The sequence below is a fragment of the Lepisma saccharinum genome, chromosome 26 (genome assembly GCF_977018435.1).
Source record: "Lepisma saccharinum chromosome 26, izLepSacc3.1, whole genome shotgun sequence".
Taxonomy (NCBI): Eukaryota; Metazoa; Arthropoda; class Insecta; order Zygentoma; family Lepismatidae; genus Lepisma; species Lepisma saccharinum.
Window position 1 is genome coordinate 11,945,316 of NC_139254.1, and position 20,412 is coordinate 11,965,727.

A 20,412-nucleotide genomic window follows, 5' to 3' on the forward strand; every position below is an offset into this window, starting at 1 on the left:
CTCACATTCTCCCCTTCTCTATCGTTATGCGCGGCGTTGCTCCAGAGATTTCCGAGACATTTGCGACGCGGGTCTCACTTATCACACGAACTTCAAACACCTTTTTGATTAAGGCCTGATATTCGTCTTCTGCCATCAGGCTTTCGTTGTTAGGTACAGTTTCATGCATTTTTTTTGTACATCATTGGTAAACATAACTCCTTGGGCATCATGTGATCCAAGTGAGTATTTCTATGTCGTCCTGCATCTTTCTCGATGACGCACTTAATCATTTGATCTTAGCAGTAGCGTGCCCACGATATTCCAAAGGGGGTTACGTATATATATTTTTAGTAGTCAGTCCTCATTTTGCCATTTTTTCCCGCCTTTGATGTTTCTTTTAAAAATACTAGGCCAAAGGGGAAGATGACCGCCACCAACCCCCCCTTGGACACGCTAATAGAGCTGAACTACAGACTTTATGCACTTTTTGTTTCAACTTATGAATTTACTTGTCTGTGTATAGCGATTACATGTATGTACCGGCATGTAAATTGTACCGCTCGCATATCTGGCGACCTATTCAAGCAGTGGCGCTGCCTATTGGAAGGATTGTGTATTAGAAGAAGTTGAGAAGCTCTTGTGAAGACGGGTCAGTTAGAAACAGTATTGCCTTGGAACCAGCATCTTGTTCATTTTTGTGGTCCATGAAGTTAATAATTCCTCGAACATCTAAGCCTCTACACACGCACAGGTAAGTCTGAATCCAGTCTCATGTCAAGTATAAATATCTTAACGTATGTTAATATTTGAGGGCATGGTTATTTGAAATGGCTTTACTAAATTGTAAAATGGGCCTGTGCTGGAAAGAGAATGGCCTTGTCGTTTAAATTGTACGTACCACTAGCTTTCTTCTAATTTGTACCGGTACATTTTAAAGGAACTTTTTAAAAATAATTAGAGAGGGACATTTGTACAAGTTTAATCAGCAAAATAGTAAAGAAGGAATTCCGTAATTCTAATTATAAACAAGAATAATTATTTTTCATAATAATAATACTGATTATTAGTATTCTTCTTCGTATTATTATTATTATTATTATTATTCGTATTCTTCTTATTATTATTATTATTTTTGAATTATTCTTATTATTATTAGTATGATTAATATTATTATTATTTACTGTTGTAGATGTCGAAAGCGAAGAAATATGGTTTGTGGTCGCAAGAAGATATGATGAGAGCACTAGATGCCTTCCGAAATGGTGATGCTGGTATTAATGAAATATGCAGAACTTACGGCGTTCGGAAGCCCACATTGAAGAGGAGATTGGAGAACAAGAACCAGAAAGCATGCGAAGATATAAAGAGTTTTGGACGTGGCACCGACCTCCCTAGTGAACTAGAGGATGAGCTGGTAAGTTACGTTCTTCAGATGGAATCCCATATGTTTGGATGCTCTCGACAAGATCTTCAGAAATTAGCATTTGATTTAGCTGAAGCCAATGGCATCAAACAAAGGTTCCAAAACGGGAAAGCTGGAAAACAGTGGTACTACTCTCGGACAACTGCAAACCTTCACGGGGTAGTGCAATGAAATCACTAACATTGCCAGAAGATGACAACTCGAATAGCTGGTATTGCAAAATCTGTGACGCAAACAAGGAAGAAGATATGATCAAATGTTTGAAGTGTAGTGTCTGGGTTCATACAAGGTGTGCGAGAGTAAGTGCAAAGAAGAAAGTATTTTATTGTGATAAATGTGGACCAAAATAACCTGGACCAATGGTTACATAAACTTAACAATTTGTTTTTGTCAAGTAATTTTATGAGAGCTTACTTATTTTATGTTTGCAATATATTAATATGTAACAAGCATTTATTGCATTCTATGTCGTAAATTACTGAATCACACCTAACGGTCTTGCATGTTATTAATGGTACGATTTATAAGACTGACTGGTGGTACAATTTATAGTACATGCTCATAAGTTATGCCACTTTGCATCTTCACACTTTTTCCGTCACAGTCTTTAAACCCAAAACATGATTTTTTTTTTTACAATTTATATATACATGCCTACATGACCGGGCTACTGTATGGTATCATTACATTTTGTTAAGTTGTTTGTTACAGTCTCCATGAAAATCTGAAATATTCTGAAAGTGATACAATTTATGAGACCTTACCCTATGTACATTGAAACAAAAATGTTTAGATCTTGTAGTAGATTTGTTTGTAGATATTGGAACTGGAACTTGTTTAGGAAAAATAAGCCTTTTGAAATCGTATATTCCTTTCTCGCCTAATCCTACTTCACTTAAGCTTATCAGCACAATATAATGTGATTTATGACCTGGCCGCCATTTTAGGAAAAACGGGATATCCCCTTTCGCCAAATCCCATTTCGCCTAAACGGGTTGGAAGGGAAATATTTCAAATGACGGAAATTTAACGGTCTCTCAACAGGGAAATACGTGCCCTGTTTTGTTATGTGAATTCATCCTTAGCTCTCCTTGATATAATACGTCTGATCCTGCGATAGGTCCAGCCAACAGAAAAAGGTTAGGTGTATATTTCTCTTATCTTATAGAAAATACTACAAACGAGACCGGCTGTGTGACAGTGCTCCTTTTAGGAGCAACACCTGACTATATGGCTCATGTGTCTGTTCGTAGTTAGTTAGCATCGGTACATGCTCCGAACTGTTTGGTTTGTATCTTGATCACCGTCAAAATTCGCTCACCTGCAATATTTCCCTTCCAACCGGTTTAGGCGAACCGGGATATCCCATTTCGTCTAAAATGGCGGACAGATCTGATTGACAGGTGCCGATAACCATTAAACGAAACGGGATTTGGCGAAATGGGATGCTATCGTTCAAATATTTTAGAAACTTTCCCAGTTTTGTTTCTACTTCTTTACAGGGGAATGCAGAAGTGGAAAAGACTGGACATACAATTCTTCGAAAGTTTCTCCTCGGCAAGCTGAGATTAAACCAATTCCCGCGTCTCGATGGGATTCCCTTGTACAATACGCCACGGTGACAACACTGCATGGATTTCGATATATAGCAGAAAGAGGGCTGCACCCAACGCATAGGTAACGTACTACATTTAAAGGATTTCATCCGATCGGGTAAGGTTTGAATATTCCCTGAAGTGAATAGGAAGCTGTCAAATTATACAAAGGCTACTGATGTGCTCAGAATTATTGTAAGGGTTCTAAAGGGGGCTTATGGCTTCTTCTCTTTTTAGTATTCAGTGTCATATTTTACCATATTTCTATATTTGATTTTGTTTTCTTGGAGACGAAAGATAATTTGTCACAACAATTGTTTTTCAGATATTTTTGACCAGTGTGGTATTTGAAAAATTTTCAGTGGGGGGGATTGTTGTAACGTGACTACTTTCGAACTAACTAACTAACTAACTCTCTAGCCTTCTCAAACCCGAAGGTTCATGGCTGCAGCAACACAGGCCTTCCATCTGTCCCTATCTTGAGCAAGATCTATATACTCTTTTCCATCCCTACCGATTTCCCTTAGGTCCATCTCGACGTTGTCCCTCCATCTTCGTCTTGGCCTTCCTACTGGTCTCTTACCATCAGGTTTCCCAACAAGAATCCTGTAAACTCCTCTTTCCTCTCCCATTCGTGCCACATGGCCTGCCCACGTAAGTCTTCTTGATTTAATTATTCTAATAATGTCTGGACATGAATACAAATTATAAAGTTCTAAATTATGTAACCTTCTCCACTCACCTGTCTCCTCATCCCTTTTAGGTCCAAATATTTTCCTAAGGATCCTATTTTCAAATACTCTCAATTTATGTTCCTCTTTCAATGTAAGGGACCAAGTTTCACACCCATATAATACTACAGGCAAAATTACGGTTTTGTATATTTTAACTTTTAGTTTCTTAGATATTAAACGAGAAGACAAAAGTTTATGAAGAGAGAAATAAAAAGTAGGCTTAATTCAGGAAATGCAAGTAACATGCATTTCCTGAATTAAGCCTACTTTTTATTTCCTCTTTAATATAATTTTCATTTGTTAATATTACTCCTAAGTATTTGAATTTGGAAACTGGTTCAAACGAGTTGTTATCAATAATTAGATTTTGATTATTACCTAACACTTGGTTTCGGCCTGTAAGCATATATTTAGTTTTCTCTTTGTTAACTTCCAAACCTATCTCTTTAGCAGTTTTGAAAAATATTTTAGCATTATTCTTAATTGTATTCACATCATCCCCCAGTAAGTCTACATCATCTGCATATGCTAACAACTGAGTCACACCATTTAATTTTAGTCCTTCTTTAGTTTCGTTTACCTTCCTAACAGCATATTCTAAGGCCAAATTAGAGAGCAATGGAGATAATGCATCTCCCTGTTTTAACCCATCATGAATTGAAAATTTGTCAGACATATTAATACCCACACGAATTTTACTTTCTGTTTCACTGGTGCATATTTTTATCATACTAACAAGCTTCTTAGGTATTCCAAACTCTACTAATATATTATATAATTTATATCTTTTGACCGAATCATATGCTTTTTTGAAATCAATGAATAGCTGATGGACATTTTGATTATATTCCCACTTTTTTTCAAGTGTCTGTCTGATGTGAAAAATTTGATCTGTAGTTGATCAGTTGCGTTTAAATCCACATTGATAATCACCTATAATTTCATTAGCATATGGGGTTAGTCTTGTTAAAAGAATGTTAGATAATATTTTATATGTTGTTGAGAGTAGAGAAATTCCACGGTAATTATTGCAGTTCATTTTATCACCTTTTTTAAACACAGGAACAATTATGGATTCTTTCCACTGTTGAGGGATTTCTTCTTTATTCCATATTAAACAAATTAATTTATGAATTTGACATATTAATGAATTTCCACCATATTTAATTAACTCAGCTGGTATTAAATCAATGCCAGGTGCTTTGTTATTCTTTAGCCTTTTAATAGCATCTTTAACTTCAGTCAAGTTAGGTTCTGGAACTAAAGGTTCTGCTGTGTGGATTTTATTTACTTCTGATTTATCTCCTACATGGACATTTAAAAGGTCATTAAAGTAGTTCTTCCATCTATTTAGAATATCGCTTGGGTCAGCTAGAAAATCACCGTCTTTATCTTTTATCAAGTTTACTTTAGGTTCCCACCCCTTCCTAAACTCATTTACACCTTTATATAAATCTCTGATATTTTTATTTTTGCTGTTTGTTTCAATTTCGTTAATTTTGCTTTTCAAGTAATCTCTTTTTTTACTTCTAAACGTGCGGTTAACTTCTCGCTTTATTCTATTATAATTGTTTAGATTTGTATCATCAGAGTTATTTAACCACCTAAGTCTAGCCTGATTTCTTATTTCTATTAGATTATGACATTCATTATCAAACCATGTCTTACTTTTTCTCGGTTTATGGTATCCTATACTTTCTTTAGCTGCTGATTCTATTGCATTACGTATGTGCTCCCAATTCTTATTTACGTCTGTCTCATTTATATTTTCATCATCATTTAAATCCTGCAAAACATCAAATCTATTTGACAGTTTAATTTGGTAATTTTTCTTAATTCTTTCATCAGCAAATTTTCCTGTGTTAAATTTTAGAACTTTTAGATTTTGTTGCTTATGATTTATCACTGAGAGTCTTTCTCTTAATTTAGCAATTACTAAATAATGGTCACTGGCACAGTCAGCACCTCTATGTGTACGAACGTCAATTATACTAGTATGCCTTCTCTTATCAATGAGAATATGATCTATCTGATTATGAGTTTTACCATCTGGAGAAGACCAGGTATATTTATGGATATCTTTATGTTTAAAAGTGGTACTTTTCACAATTAAATTCTTGAGGTTGCAAAAGTAATCAATCTTATGCCATTATCATTACTTAATTCATGAAGACTTTCTTTACCAATCGTGGGTTTAAATGTCTCTTCTTTGCCAATCTGTGCATTACAGTCACCTAACAGAATTTTCATATCATACTGAGAAAATTTATCAAAGACCTGTTCTAACTCTGTATAAAAATCATCTTTATTATTATTATCTTTATCTTCCGTTGGTGCATGTATGTTTATTAAAATAATTTTACACCACCTACCCTGTAAAACTGCATATGATATCCTATCATTAATAAATTCTACTGTTTTAAGAGCCGATATAATTCTATTATTTATGAAAAAGCCTGTTCCAAAATTATGATTTTCAGTACCACCATAGAAAAAAATATAATTTATAGTTTTTCAATTCCCTTCTCCTGGCCATCTAACTTTGTGGACAGCTACTACATCTAATTTATACTTAACTATCTCATTAACTGTACACTGAAATGCCCCAGGCCGGTAAAGGCTCAGAACATTCCAGGTGCCTAATTTAATATCCTTATTCCTAACGTAGATCTTATCCTTAGTCCAGGGACCTCCCAAAGTAGTCCCCACCCTACTACTCTCGAAGCATTTGGATACTATGCAAATTTTATACCTAAGCCAAGCGTCAGGTTAACCTTGCAGCAGGTTTTATGTATCAATCCGCGCGAGAACTGAGCTCAGAATCTTCCGTGCCAGTCTTTCCTCAACCGCCGAGCTGCTTACATCGGAGACACTGAGAAAATCTACAGTATTGCCAACCGCACAACACATCAAAACCCGCATGCATGTCAAGTGGATTGTATTTTTGCTTCTCTTTGTCTCCTGAAACATAACATTTTAAAAGTACTTTCTGCGCATATATTATTTAATAAATGTGTCATTAATATAAGAGCGAAACAACTTCTAAACATGAGAGCATGTGTGTATATTTCGAGCACGCAAAAATAAAAATAAACAAAGATAAAAGTAAACAACGATAGGCCCATCTTGAATTTAATGACAAATTATTGTTTTTGGTTTAGAAAGAAATAGATTTATGAAAAACTTGGTTGCTTCGTTCGCAATACATCCGTTACTGTAAGACACACGCACTTCAAGTTGTACCACCAAAAAAGCATGATTTGTTATTGGTGATATATACAATCAGGTGCATTGTCTGTCGCTATTACTCTGGTTTCAATTTATGAATCACTTCACTAAACCAGGATTCAAATCTTGGTCTGTCTATTTGTTGCTGATAATCACCCTTCCCTTTCTTTGCGCTGAAAAGTAAATATGCGCCTTCAACAAAGCTTTCATTGCCGCCAGTGGGTGAAACAATAAGCCTCCCCCTTCCCCTCATCGTCGGTTTCTTCAGCCCTGGCGGTGGTTTTGCATGGTGGTATCCTTCCATGGTTTATTCCCCCTTCCCCCACTCACCGAGTTGAAGGACGTCTCGTCCAAATAATAAACATGTTTCTTCTCACTGCGATATATTTTAATACCGCGGAGATTCTTTTGTCGTCAAACAACAAACAATCGTTTCCTCTTGCTAAACTCAAACCGCAAATCATTCAACACCCGTGATACAATTCGTGTGCACATTGACGGCAAATCACCTCACGCCCTGTTTTACTTTGATCTTGTTGCCGCAAGGAGGATTATGCATTTAAAACAACTTGCTTGACTTTGAAGAACATTTCCTTTCGGATGAAGCCCAAAATAACATTCGGGTAAAACCGCGCGCTGAACAGGAGATTCAGCCATTCTCGCCGCTCTACAATAAACATAGGGTTAAAATAGTGGGATGTGCAACACTGGTATCAGCGATTTCACTCGCTCTGCAACGCATTCAGTCTCGCTCGACTCGCTCTAAAGTTTCAATGTCTCTTCAACGCAATACAGATTCGAGTTGGCGAATCTGCGGTTCTAAGTTCGTCTGCACAGTGATTGCAACCAATTAAGTCCATACCTGCTAATCAATGTATTATTTTGTCTGTATATTACAAATTAAATAACTGTTTTCTTGCAAGTATGCAGTTGTGTCGGAATAGAACCCGTCTCAGTGGAACTATATTCTTGCGCGCACGTTTGGATCTACATATGCTAAAACCTGCTGCAAGGTTGACCTGACGCTTAGAGGTATATAGTGCCAAAATTTGGAAACAAGGGGACGGGATGCAAAAACCAGAAAGGGGGATTTTCCCCTCATCCGCTCCTCAAATCTTGTATACATATGACCTCTTGTAGGACAGCGTACACGACGACTGTGGTCCCGAGTTCGAATCTCGGCATGGTCATGCGTGTTCTATGTGAGTGTCCCTTCATCAATTTCATCATTTCATCGCTCATGTTAAAAGTGGCAGAAACACGATGCAAAATTACAAAAATCAAATCAAATGACCTCTTGTGACATCGTAACAGCATCCACAGTATTCGTCTGATTGTCATTGTCCTTTAATTTCAATGAACTTCGCCAATTGAAAGAGCTATAATATTAGTTGTTGAGTAGGCTCTATTATTACTAGACCTCGGATTTTTAGATTTTTAACCTATTATTTTCCTTTACAGGTATGTAAGAAATAATAAGTTATATCAGCATTTCGCTAAAAAACGCAACAACTGATTAAGTTTTATAGTGCCTAAAGATAGGCTTACCATATTTTTTGGGGTCCACCCCAGGACATATTTGCGATCCACTCGTTACTGCTGAATTTCAGTTTTCTTTACAGAAATAAATTGAAATTACTTAAAAGCCTTAACATTTTATTGGAACATTAAACTATAAATTGTGCAATATTAACATTATTTTCTAAAATCAATCAATTAACATTAACATTGTCTGATGTTTAGAAAACCTCTCTGTTCTCTGTTCTGTTAGTTGACTCAGTTGAACTTTTCAATAGACATGACATTTTTTTCAGAAATGGCTTGTTTGTTTTAATAACATCATAAAATTCACAACATGAAAGTTCTAAATTAATATTAACATTCAGCAGATGTTTAACAGTGGATGCTAGAAGTCTACCTCTTTCTGCAGACCAAATATTCCCCATAATTGAAAAAAACTCTCTCAACTGGAGCAGATGTTCCAGGCAAAGACATAGCAAACTCAACCATTTTAGAATGGCCGGGTTAAAGTTACAGTGGTGTAAGTCACTTTCTTAAAAAACAAATTAAGTCTGACTCACAGCACTTTGCTGATCAACACATCAGCTGTTTCCTTTATCACTAGACCTTAACTGTCATCTGTTGACAGTTGAATGAATCTCTGATTGACTTCACGTTTTCTGTTAGCAGATTGACTTATCTGTTTTCTGTGTCTGTCATTTTTTTTCAAAGTGACTTACACCACTGCAACTTTAACCCGTCCAAATGTTGGTACATGAAATATCAGTCTTTTGAAACCCCTTAAAAATTGGTCGTGAATATTCAATACCGGTAGCTATTTTCATGTTGAGATTCTCAAAACCCCGGATACTTTGAAATCCCGCACTAAAAAAAGCAGAACTGTCCGGGCTAATCCCGGACGTATGGTAAGCCTACCAAAATGAACCTATTTTGCTTGTTAGAACCTATTTTAGGTTTATGTGCCTAAATCAAGCCTTTTTAAAGGTATATTTTTAGAGATTTTACGGGATTTTTATATCACACAGAAGCATTTGCTTTGTTCGGTCACGAAAAAATTCAATAACGAACGTGTTTGAAACGTGCTCTCTGTCGATTTCCCTTCCTCCAAGTCCATGGTGATCTTGCAAAGCTCTAAACAAAGCAAAATGTCTGGTGCCACTGTCACCTGTATACAGTCCATAGTGGTCTGATCTGTGTGGTCTTGCTCAGTTTCGCGTCACTTGCACACACGTCTTGGAAACTAACATTTCAGCATTGAAGTTTGCACCAATGACTATGTTTTTGTTAAAAGATTATTTTCAGCATATAAGATGATCCTCACATACAAAATTGAGGAGTTTGACTGTGGATAACCTGAAAGAAGATTGTTGCCTAACTATACGGCGAAGAGTAGATTTTAATGGCAAATTTCCAATGGTAAGCTCTGCCATCGCCGTAGGGTTAGGCAACACACATAACGTTATGCAAGATAGTGCGTATTTCAGGATATAGGTGTCCCATTTTCATTATCGGCGGCTATACCTAATCAGCATTTTCAACAATTTTGAACTATTTTAAGTTTGTTTGAACCTACTTCCGGATTTTTCGAGCCTAACTAGATTTTTAGGACATATTTTAGATTTTTGGAGCTTATTTTAGCGATTTTAGAACCTATTTTAGGATTTTTAGAGCCTATTTTAGGAACCTAAAAATCCGACGTCTATTTATTACTAAATATTTATAATTTCATGAGATGGAAACTGTATTCTTGCCAGAATAATTTCCAAAAATAATGCATTCTTCATCAGAACATACCCTACACATACCTGAGAGAAACGCCTCGTAAAGTGAGTAACATTTCATGTCATAACTTGAAAGTACAGTATGCGCCAAAATATACAGTACGGAAATGAAAAGATGAACAAAAGTATAAGACATGTTACTATATAGTGACTGGTCTATATGCAACCCAAATAACAATCGTGCCTTTTGGGTTGCATAACTGTCAGGAAACCTAAGGTTAGGTTAGGTTAGGGCATGTGGAGTGGACGATTGTCATTTGGGTTGCATATAGACCAGTCACCTTTTTCAAACTCGGTCCACCTTCACGACCGCTTCCGTATGAGCGGAAATAATGCTCAACTATGAATACTTTTTCCTCCGTCGAGAGACACATTTCCAACAACAACTGCACAACACAACTTCCTTTTCACTACTGCGAACACGTGCTATGCCCCGTCGAAAAACGCAACCACGTGTTCGAGATGCGCGAGTTTCAGTACTGCATATTTTGGCGCATACCGAATCTTGATTTATATTGCAGGATTATCTGGGTGCTTATTTGTACAATAGCCGTGGCTGGAGCAGCGAGCATGATATATTCTGTCTGGAGTAAATATGCTAACAGTCCAACAATAACGGTAGTGAACGATACAGACTACCCCATATACAACATACCTTTTCCAGCCGTGACAGTATGCAGTCGGAGCAAGGTGAACAGAACAAAGGCGATAGCATTTTTCAGAAGGTAAGTTTGTGGAGAAAAGCGATGTTTTATACTATAGGATAATTCTGCCCCTCGGGGCAAGAAAATGACAACCCACAAGATGGTACTTTTGAGAAAAAAGCGATTGAATATTTTGAAAATTCATTAATTCCACAGATATATTTTTTATTTGTCTGGAAACTATGATTTAGATATAAAATAGACTTCCAGTGATCACATAACACAGCTGTGTATTACAGTAACAAAATATTTTTACAATAAAATCATTTTGGAGACAATTTGTGGGGGAAAAATGATGTCGCATCCATTGTATTGCACCCAACTGTTATTTGCAATTGTCTTTGCAACTTTAAATGGAATAATTATGCATGATAAGGTGAAAATAAATACACAGAAATGAATAATTTAGGCTTTATTTCAAAAAGTGCTTAATGAAACATAAATGCTTTATCTTATAATTTAAGGAATTAGTGTAAATCAGTCTCATGCAGGAGCAAATGTATGAATTTTGGAGGTCAACATTTGCCAAGTTTCCAAAACTAGGTAAACAGCTTTTCTTTTTGATTAGCAGGCAGTGAAACAATGCTTAGGGCACACACAGTCTTTACCAGCAGCAGCTACTTTCACCTTTCTCTTTGCAGATGATATATATTCAAAGCTCACTGTTTCGCAAATGCCTTTGTTGGTACCGCATTCACTGATCACATTTCCTTTTCTTTATGCAGTTTTCTAGGTGATTTCCCTTGAAAAGTAAACTTGAGATCTGATGTAGCAGTAAATTTATCATACGAGGTCATGGGAGCAGTCTCTAATTGCAACACCGAAACATTTTTCAGAGAATTTAGGAGCAAGATAATGGTATTCAACCAAAAACTTTTTTTCCTCTGCAACATAATGGTATGCAACACAATGAATGAAAACGACAGAAACAAATACTTTCATAACTATCTGAGGAACATCCACTGCTTGATGACTTGTACGATGAATCACTACTTCAAAATCACTTATATCTCCAACACGTTTACTTTCCAATTGCTCCGATGGACGTCCGTACTTCGCCAGCACGACGGCCATCTTGCCTTTTGGGTTACCATTATGTTGCTGCGAATATCTGGTGATGGTATAATTTCGCTCACGTCAGAAAGCATACTTGGAAGTATCACATGCGAACTCTGACAAAACAGGAGGAAAGATAAGCATGGGTAGGCTCGTGAAACAACTGTAACTCAATTTCGGTCAAATTATGGGTTACCATTCTCATGCACCGAGGGGTAGAATTATAAACGGGCTTTTGACTTTTTTCTGGAAAAAAAATGTTACTTGCATTGGATTGAATTTGGTTTGATTTTATTTCTTTATTTTACATCGCTTTTCTGACATTTCTGGATAATCGCGACAATAGAGGATGAAATGGAACTATATGAACGACACAACACAACACAAGTCTCAGAAAGGATCGTCCTGGCTGTAGTTGGAGGCGTCAGAGTCTTGTTAGCCTGTTAAAATGCAGCTCAAGGTATACTACGTAAAATAGATATTGACAATTGAGTACTCTCATAGGTCACCCCTTTCACACAATGTACATTGAGAGTCAGGACCGGATTAAGGTTGGTGCTATTGATGCTGGAGCATTAGGCCCATTCCTGAAATAGACCCAGATGAAAAGAATTTTCCGAAAGCTGAACATTTTTTTTTTTGCTATATTAACCTGAAAATAAATCTTAGAATGAAATTTGGAGCCCCAATTTCGGATGCCTAGACACATCGTTACTTATTATACAGTTACTATTATTCTTTGCGCTGTAATCAAGGGGTCCCGGGTTCGATACCCGGTGAAGGCACATTCTGGTTCGGATTCCACTTTAAACTGTAGATCCAGTCTCGATTAGCCTTACTGTGCATAAAGTGGACTTAAAACACCAACTCAATCAATCAATCAATCTTTGCGCTGTGACGTAACTATAATGTCGTTGTGTTTATTGTTCACCGAAGATTTCAAGCATCAGGCCCAATTTCGTTGAGAGTACCATAGGTACAGTGGGATCCATGAGTATTACCCTACAAATTGTCCATCACCATGTTCGTGCACTTGATTTGACCCCATAAGAGCTTGAAGAATTAATAGAAAACTCAAAACAAGCTGTTGACATTTTCTGCGCCAGCATACATAAAAATCCATAGCTTAAAAACACGTAGGATGTAAGAGAGAAATTAATGAAAATGGTCATGGACAATTTGCACGGTAATACTCATGGATTCTACTGTACTTATAATAATTCAGAAGAAAGACATATTTTTATTCTGGGACAACGGTGTGAAAGTTTAGCTTTGCGGGGTGAAGGGGAAGTGTTGTCCATTTCCAGATTCTGGTGCAAACAAGAAATCCCTGTAATTGCAAGGAATTCCTCTCTCATTTTTTAAAGATATTTGGATATTATAATGTTATATTAAGAGCACTAGGAAAAACGTTCAACCTTCTTTACTAATAGTAACTCTTCCACCGTTGGCTCTAGAAAATTGCATTTGTACTTATACTCTCATCAAATTTTATGACATTTATATCGATAGTTTACTCGCTCAACAAATGTATAATTTTATAGAGCAAGAATTTAAATTAAATCAACATTTGTTGTATCTTTATACCCGAACTACAGAGAACAGTTCATCAACTTTGCATGCGCACTTGGTCGAGACTAAAGCACCTATCACACGGAAGTGGAAAACTAGTTGGAATGCCCTAGTTGGCGATGAACTGACTTTCTAGGTAGAAATCATGGCCGCCTGGCTGACTGCTTGACTGGTTTTGAGGAATAGGACTAATTGCTACTAACCTTCTTCGACTAGATTCTGTGAAACAGCCAATCAGAGCAAAGTTTGGCCATGTGAAGATAATCTGTGAGTTTGCAAAGTAGGGTTTTTTGTCTGTGGTTTCCGAGTGCATACAGCACGAAAGGCATGTTTACAATTGAAAAAGCTAAAATATTCTTCCATACGTGTATAGTAAACGTTGTAAAGTATGTATTTAAGCAGCGCCGTTCTTCTCTACCTAAAACCATTTAATACGAAGCGATATTCCTCTCGGTTCAATAGTTATCGTATTTTAAAAGTGTGAGGTGATACGTTGTTTACATCACGCGCGGCCGCCATTATGGGAACGAAAGACTATCGACAAGTACGGTATTAACAAGTACCGTGTGAGGCGAAAACTAGCAAATGGGTAGCCAGTCCAGCGTCAACTAGAGCGTTCCTACTGGATATCCAGTTCCGTGTGATTCAGGCTTTAGGCATACACTAAGAACTGCTATGGAAAATTTAAATTACAATGTGCAGAATGAACTTGTCCAATTTGCTTTGACAATAACTTTGTGGGGAAAGAGCATTAGAAGCACTCCTTATTAAGATTGGTTTGTTTATAGTAACAAATAAGATCCACTAATCGATTGTAAAATGTGAATTTATGTTTTTATTATCATTGAAACATAATTTTCAAACAAGGTAAGGTTTGCTTTCTCTAACTGCAGCAAATGTATGCAGAGTAAACACAGTACATACAAATTGAAATGTGGTAAGTGTCAGGAAGGCAGTAACTGGTAATTTTGATTCGTTTTATTACAAAAACGTAGCTGAGTTTCCTATCCTTATTCTAAGCAGTTCTTTTCAGTAACTGTTTTAGTCCAATCTACAGGGTGTATCAGAAGTCCCCTACCACCCCTTCTAAAATCCGCAGTGATGTATCATGGAATTTGATATAGGCGATACATAATAGGCCTAGGGGGACAGCTTTTGGAGTATGTCACGCGGACGGCCGCCATCTTGAATTCAAGTTTTTTTATTTAAAATGATAGGTGGGTCATGTGATACATGACCATAGGCTAGAATTTCTTCCGGATGTCAAATCTAAAATCAGATTTCATGTAACTTCATTTGGTGAAAAGTTATTGGCAACTGAAAGTGATGTTTACCTGTTTGTTGCAGGTGTTGAACCATGCCGTTGACAACTGAGGAACACGTCCAGATCGTCAAACTGTGGGGTGGGAGAAGTGCCCGTGCAGTGGCTGCCGATTTCAGCCTGCGTCATCCAGAACGTCACCCTGTGTCACATGTTGCAGTGGCACAGTTATTAACCAAATTTGAGGAGACAGGCACGGTCACGGATGAAGCAACAGCTACGGCACTGCTGGCCTCATTCTCGACGTCACCGCAGCGAAGCCCACGTCGTATAGCAATGCAATGTGCTATGAGTCACAGTTCAGTGTACAGGGTGCTACAGAGGCAAAAGTGGCATCCGTATAAGGTGCAAATGCAGGAACACCTCTCCGAGGACGATCCAGATCGCAGCGTGCAGTTTTACGAGTGGGCTATCCCGCAATTACGGCTAAATCCAAACATCGCTATGCAGATACTCCATTCCGATGAAGCGAACTTCTGTGTATATGGGGAGGTGAATAGGTATAACATGCGCTATTGGTCGCATGACAACCCCGCATGGACAGATCCCTCCAAAATGACCGGTGCAGGCCAAATTATGGTGTGGGCCGGCATATGGGGAACACGAATAATTGGTTATTTTTTCATTCAAGAAAATTTAAATGCGGAACAATACCTGGAGATGCTAAAGGAACAGATACTGCCAGCTTTGATGTCAGAAGATGGTACATTTCCCAGGTTTTTTCCCCATTATGGCGTCCAGGTTCGTCAGTACCTGGATGAACAATTTCCTGGGGCATGGATTGGTCGACGTGGGTCAGTTGAATGGCTTGCCCGATTACCAGACCTAATGCCAATGGACTTCTACCTTTGGGGACACGTTTAGGCTATGGTGTATGGTGTGAAAATTCGTGATCTTCGTCATCTGTAACAACGTATCATGGGTGCATTTGAGCACATTTCACCAGATACTTTGCTCGGTGTCCACAGACATTGGGAGAAGCGTCTGTAGACGTGCATTGCGCAACACGGACAACATGTGGAGCACATTCTGTAACAGGTAAGCATCACCTTCAGTTGCCAATAACTTTTCACCAAATGAAGTTACATGAAATCTGATTTCAGATTTGACATCCTGACGAAATTCTAGCCTATGGTCATGTATCACATGACCCACCTTTCATTTTAAATAAAAAACATCTTGAATTCAAGATGGTGGAACCAAGATTTCGGCCGTCCGTGTGACATACTCCAAAAGGTGTCCCCCTATGCCTATTATGTATCGCCCATATCAAATTCCATGAAAATACATCACTACGGATTTTACAAGGGGTAGTAGGGGACTTCTGATACACCCGTATATGTTTTAAAATAGAGAACATAACTTTCAATGAATAAATTGTATAATTCATAAATGTGATTACATGCATGTGTAAATTCACATCCAGCCCAATAGCAACAATTCAATGACTGGGTACCGAATAGAACTTCTTTATCAAGAATTTATTAATATTTAATTGCACATCTTCAATTGAACAGTTAGTATTTTCTTCCAGACGCTTACAAACGGACGACCCTGAGGTCCTACAACCTTACATGGAAGCTATGCTACCTCTCAACTACTTGTATCACCCTAGATACTACTTAGCACATGATTACACCAGGAAATTTAATTTATCACTAGACTTGCTTGATGGTGTAAACATCACCAGTCTCATGCTCGAGGTGAGTTTATCACAGAATATATAAAATTCAGCCAAATTGTCGTTTTGGGTGGTGGAGTAGGCACTTCACCCTGTCCAAGCTCACGGGTTGGCAGAGGGAGGATGTTTCAGCATCGAGATTCCATAGTGAGGGGTAGGCTAGAGGGGCTGAACTTGGCAGAGTTAAGGGAAAAGGGAAAACATACAAGTACTCAACCCTTGTTCACATCGAAGATTTTCCAAGTGATGGAGTGACTCCTAGAAGCTTCCTTTGTGAGGTTACCACGTGGAGTAGATTCAACCATTAGATACCCATTCAACTTGGTACATAATGTTCCGTGTTCGACCACGTCTTGAAAATATCTTTATCATAAATCCTTTTCGATTTGTGAGATTGATTAGAAGTTAGAGACTTATCCTAGATATAAATATATGTTTTATACAGCGTGTTCGAAAGGGCCTCGCACTCGAAGTTTGAGAATTATATAGTATTATAATGTATTAATAATATATTATAATATAATACTATGTAGAATTATATATATATATATAATATATAATATACGCGTAGATTACATTGGGTTGTAGTTTACATAGACTACGTAGACAATCTAAAGTGCATTAAAATTAATTTTCAAGGGTTTCATGAAGGGAAAGTGACATATTCAACTATATTGGTTCCTAACGAAATGAAAAGAATCCTATTTACAACAAAATTTATCTTCTCTTCTATCATCACCTATGGAAGAAGATAAATAGTATGCAAGTAACAACAACAGATGGCAGTCGTGAGGCAAGAGTGGCCTTCTTCCCATAAAACACTAGAATATTTCCTATATTAGGTTTCTTCCTATGTGAGAAATTGTTCGAATTTGGAAGGAAGAGTATGAAAAGTTCTCTTCACACATCAGCAACTGATACGCAGTATAATTTTCTTTTAATTCCACGGCGTCTTTTGCTAAGTTATAACCTTTCGCCATGTTGTTTACATAGATTACGTAAAATACGTGTATAAAATAGTCTACGTGTAGAATGTAGACTATCACTGTTTACGCGTAGACGCACATCACTGTTAATAACACACTGACAAGACGGCAAACAACTTTCCGCGCGTTGAATTACATGAGAGGAATATTGAAACTAGTAAATTATTTGAAACAACCATACATTGAGCTTTAACCTGATACCGGATCAGCGGGAAATAGACTTCCCATTTCCCCACACATCTTTCATATGACTTAGCTCAAAATATTCTTCCAACAATGCAATTGGCTGTGCGCAAGTAAAAGGCATTGTTGACAAACTGTGTGACTGTATGTCTCACACCGTGGACTGTAACAACGGCACTGCTCTAAATATAACATAAACTTCTTCAAGGTCATACCAATCCATACTGACAGGCTTGCCAACTCATCCAGATAAATGCCGTAGGTGCCTTGTTTAAAAACATTGAGTGCGGAGACTTTTCGAATGCTCTGTTATGCTTACTGACTGACATTCTAAACTTGCTCAGAAATGATTTTCTCCGTGTTTTCTTCCCGAAAGATTAATTTCTGGCTACGCCGCGCCACTGTAATTGTTGTTAGTTTTATAAAATTGTTACCATTCGTCGACTTTTCTGCCACAATATTTGGTCTAAGTGTTAAGCAATTAAGTCAGCGATTGTAAAGGTATTAATGCTGCTTGAGTTTTTCTTTGTTACTTCATTTCAAAATCTTTAGGATGTAAATATCACAAACCATGAGGAAAATATTCGAAGGACGCACACAAAATGTTGGTGCTTGGTAATGGGATGAGGGCACCAAACCACAATCCTTCCTAGGGCTCCATAGTAATACTGTATCTAGCTACGAGACTGTCGAGAGCTCTACATGAGTTACTCATGCATCAAGGTGGTGTACGTACTAATCAAAGGCAAAGTCAAAGTAATGTTTTGTCTCATTCCAGGTAATGCCAAAGTGTGACGAGATATTCAAAGATTGTTACTGGAAAGGTAAGTTCAAAGAATGCTGCAGCGTGTTTCATCTCCAGAACACAGAGGAGGGCTTCTGCTTTTCCTGCAATTCCAAAGTGTTGATGGACAGAACTCTAAGGTTGGTGAAGAACGTTCCTTAATAGATGTATTTGTTTTGTACCTGTATAAATAAATGCCCTTTTAGCGCAAATATGTATTTTTGTGTGGTATATGTGCACTGTCCTCCAAGTAAATAATACCGCCATAGTCTCACTCATTTTTCGCACAATTGCATTTGCATTGCAGTATTTAGCTTGTTGAGCTGCTAAGAGCAGTAAAAATGTTGCCGCACAGTCTTCATTCTTTACAGTATCTGTTTCTATATGTATAAGGGTTGTTTGATCAATAAGTAGACTAGTCCTGTGGTCTCGGTGTATGTAGAAATAAGGAAAAAACAACCGTGTTGATTGATACACTTGTCTATTGCACATGTTACATGCACATTGTTAGTCATGTGTTTTATTCGCAGGTAGACGTTCGACCCTCAATCTTGAATGAGTGCAGGGGTGGATTCCTCCAGATATACAAAACACGTGATTATTCATCAGTACTGAATGCTCTTTAGTAATCGTGTATATTTGCTTACCAAAAAACTTAACCAAACATGATTTGTTAATTCACTCGAAAGCACTTATAACCTTCATAGTGTCATTATATAATTTTACTTTGGAGTGAAAAGGTTCTATTTTATTAGCTAACTAACTAACTAACTCCCTAGCCTTCTTAAACCCGAAGGTTCATGGCTGCAGCAACACAGGCCTTCCATCTTTCCCTATCTTGAGCAAGTTCTATATACTCTTTTCCATCCCTACCGATTTCCCTTAGGTCCATCTCAACGTTCTCCCTCCATCTTCGTCTTGGCCTTCCTATAGGTCTCTTACCATCAGGTTTCCCAACAAGAATCCTGTAAACTCCTCTTTCCTCTCCCATTCGTGCCACATGGCCTGCCCACCTAAGTCTTCTTGATTTAATTATTCTAATAATATCTGGACATGAATACAAATTATGTAGTCCTAAATCATGTAACCTTCTCCACTCACCTGTCTCCTCATCCCTTTTAGGTCCAAATATTTTCCTAAGGATCTTATTTTCAAATACTCTCAATTTATGTTCCTCTTTCAATGTAAGGGACCAAGTTTCACATCCATATAATACTACAGGCAAAATTACTGTTTTGTATATTTTAACTTTTAGTTTCTTAGATATTAAACGAGAAGACAAAAGTTTATGAAGAGAGAAGTAACATGCATTTCCTGAATTAAGCCTACTTGCAACAATCAGCTGGTTAGCCCCACGTTATGGGCTCCACTTGCAACAATCGTGGGTTAGCCCGTTGCCAAGACACACGACACACCTGCTCGGTCCCCTCGACAGACAAAGACCGGGCGTCGCTGCCTACCAAATATCTTTCTGTTATAAATATATAAATGCCACGACTACGCTCAGTTCCTGCGGGGCATGAGACCCCGCATCCCAAAGTTCGGGTGAAGGTCTGCTTTTGAATAATAATATAATTAAAATTAAATTTATGCTTACTTATCTAAGACTTCAAAATAAGGTAACCATTCTCATGCTTGAACCTCCATCGTGATCGCACCCGCATCCCACTGACCAGTGAGGATACGCATGCGAGTCGCGAGCGAAATCAGCATAATCGAGTCTGACGTCCTTTGGATTGATAAAGCCTCCGCCTCACTGACCAGTGATGGCGGGACACCTCACCAAACCCAAAGGATGCCAGTTAATTTATACTTATGAGACAAATTTACTATAAGGAAATACCAATTAACGATTATAAAT

The 20,412-nt window shown here is 37.6% G+C and overlaps 1 protein-coding gene across 1 annotated transcript in view; it reads left to right on the forward strand.

Moving 5' to 3' along the window:
* The window catches only part of LOC145979378 (pickpocket protein 19-like), an 81,362-nt gene that overhangs the window by 20,302 nt on the left and 40,648 nt on the right, over positions 1-20,412 (forward strand). Inside the window, exons 8-11 of the mRNA XM_083112246.1 lie at positions 2,908-3,082; positions 10,786-10,989; positions 16,452-16,620; positions 18,546-18,691. Of these exons, the coding sequence (XP_082968372.1) occupies positions 2,908-3,082; positions 10,786-10,989; positions 16,452-16,620; positions 18,546-18,691 (694 nt within the window). The remainder of the gene's footprint in view (positions 1-2,907; positions 3,083-10,785; positions 10,990-16,451; positions 16,621-18,545; positions 18,692-20,412) is intronic.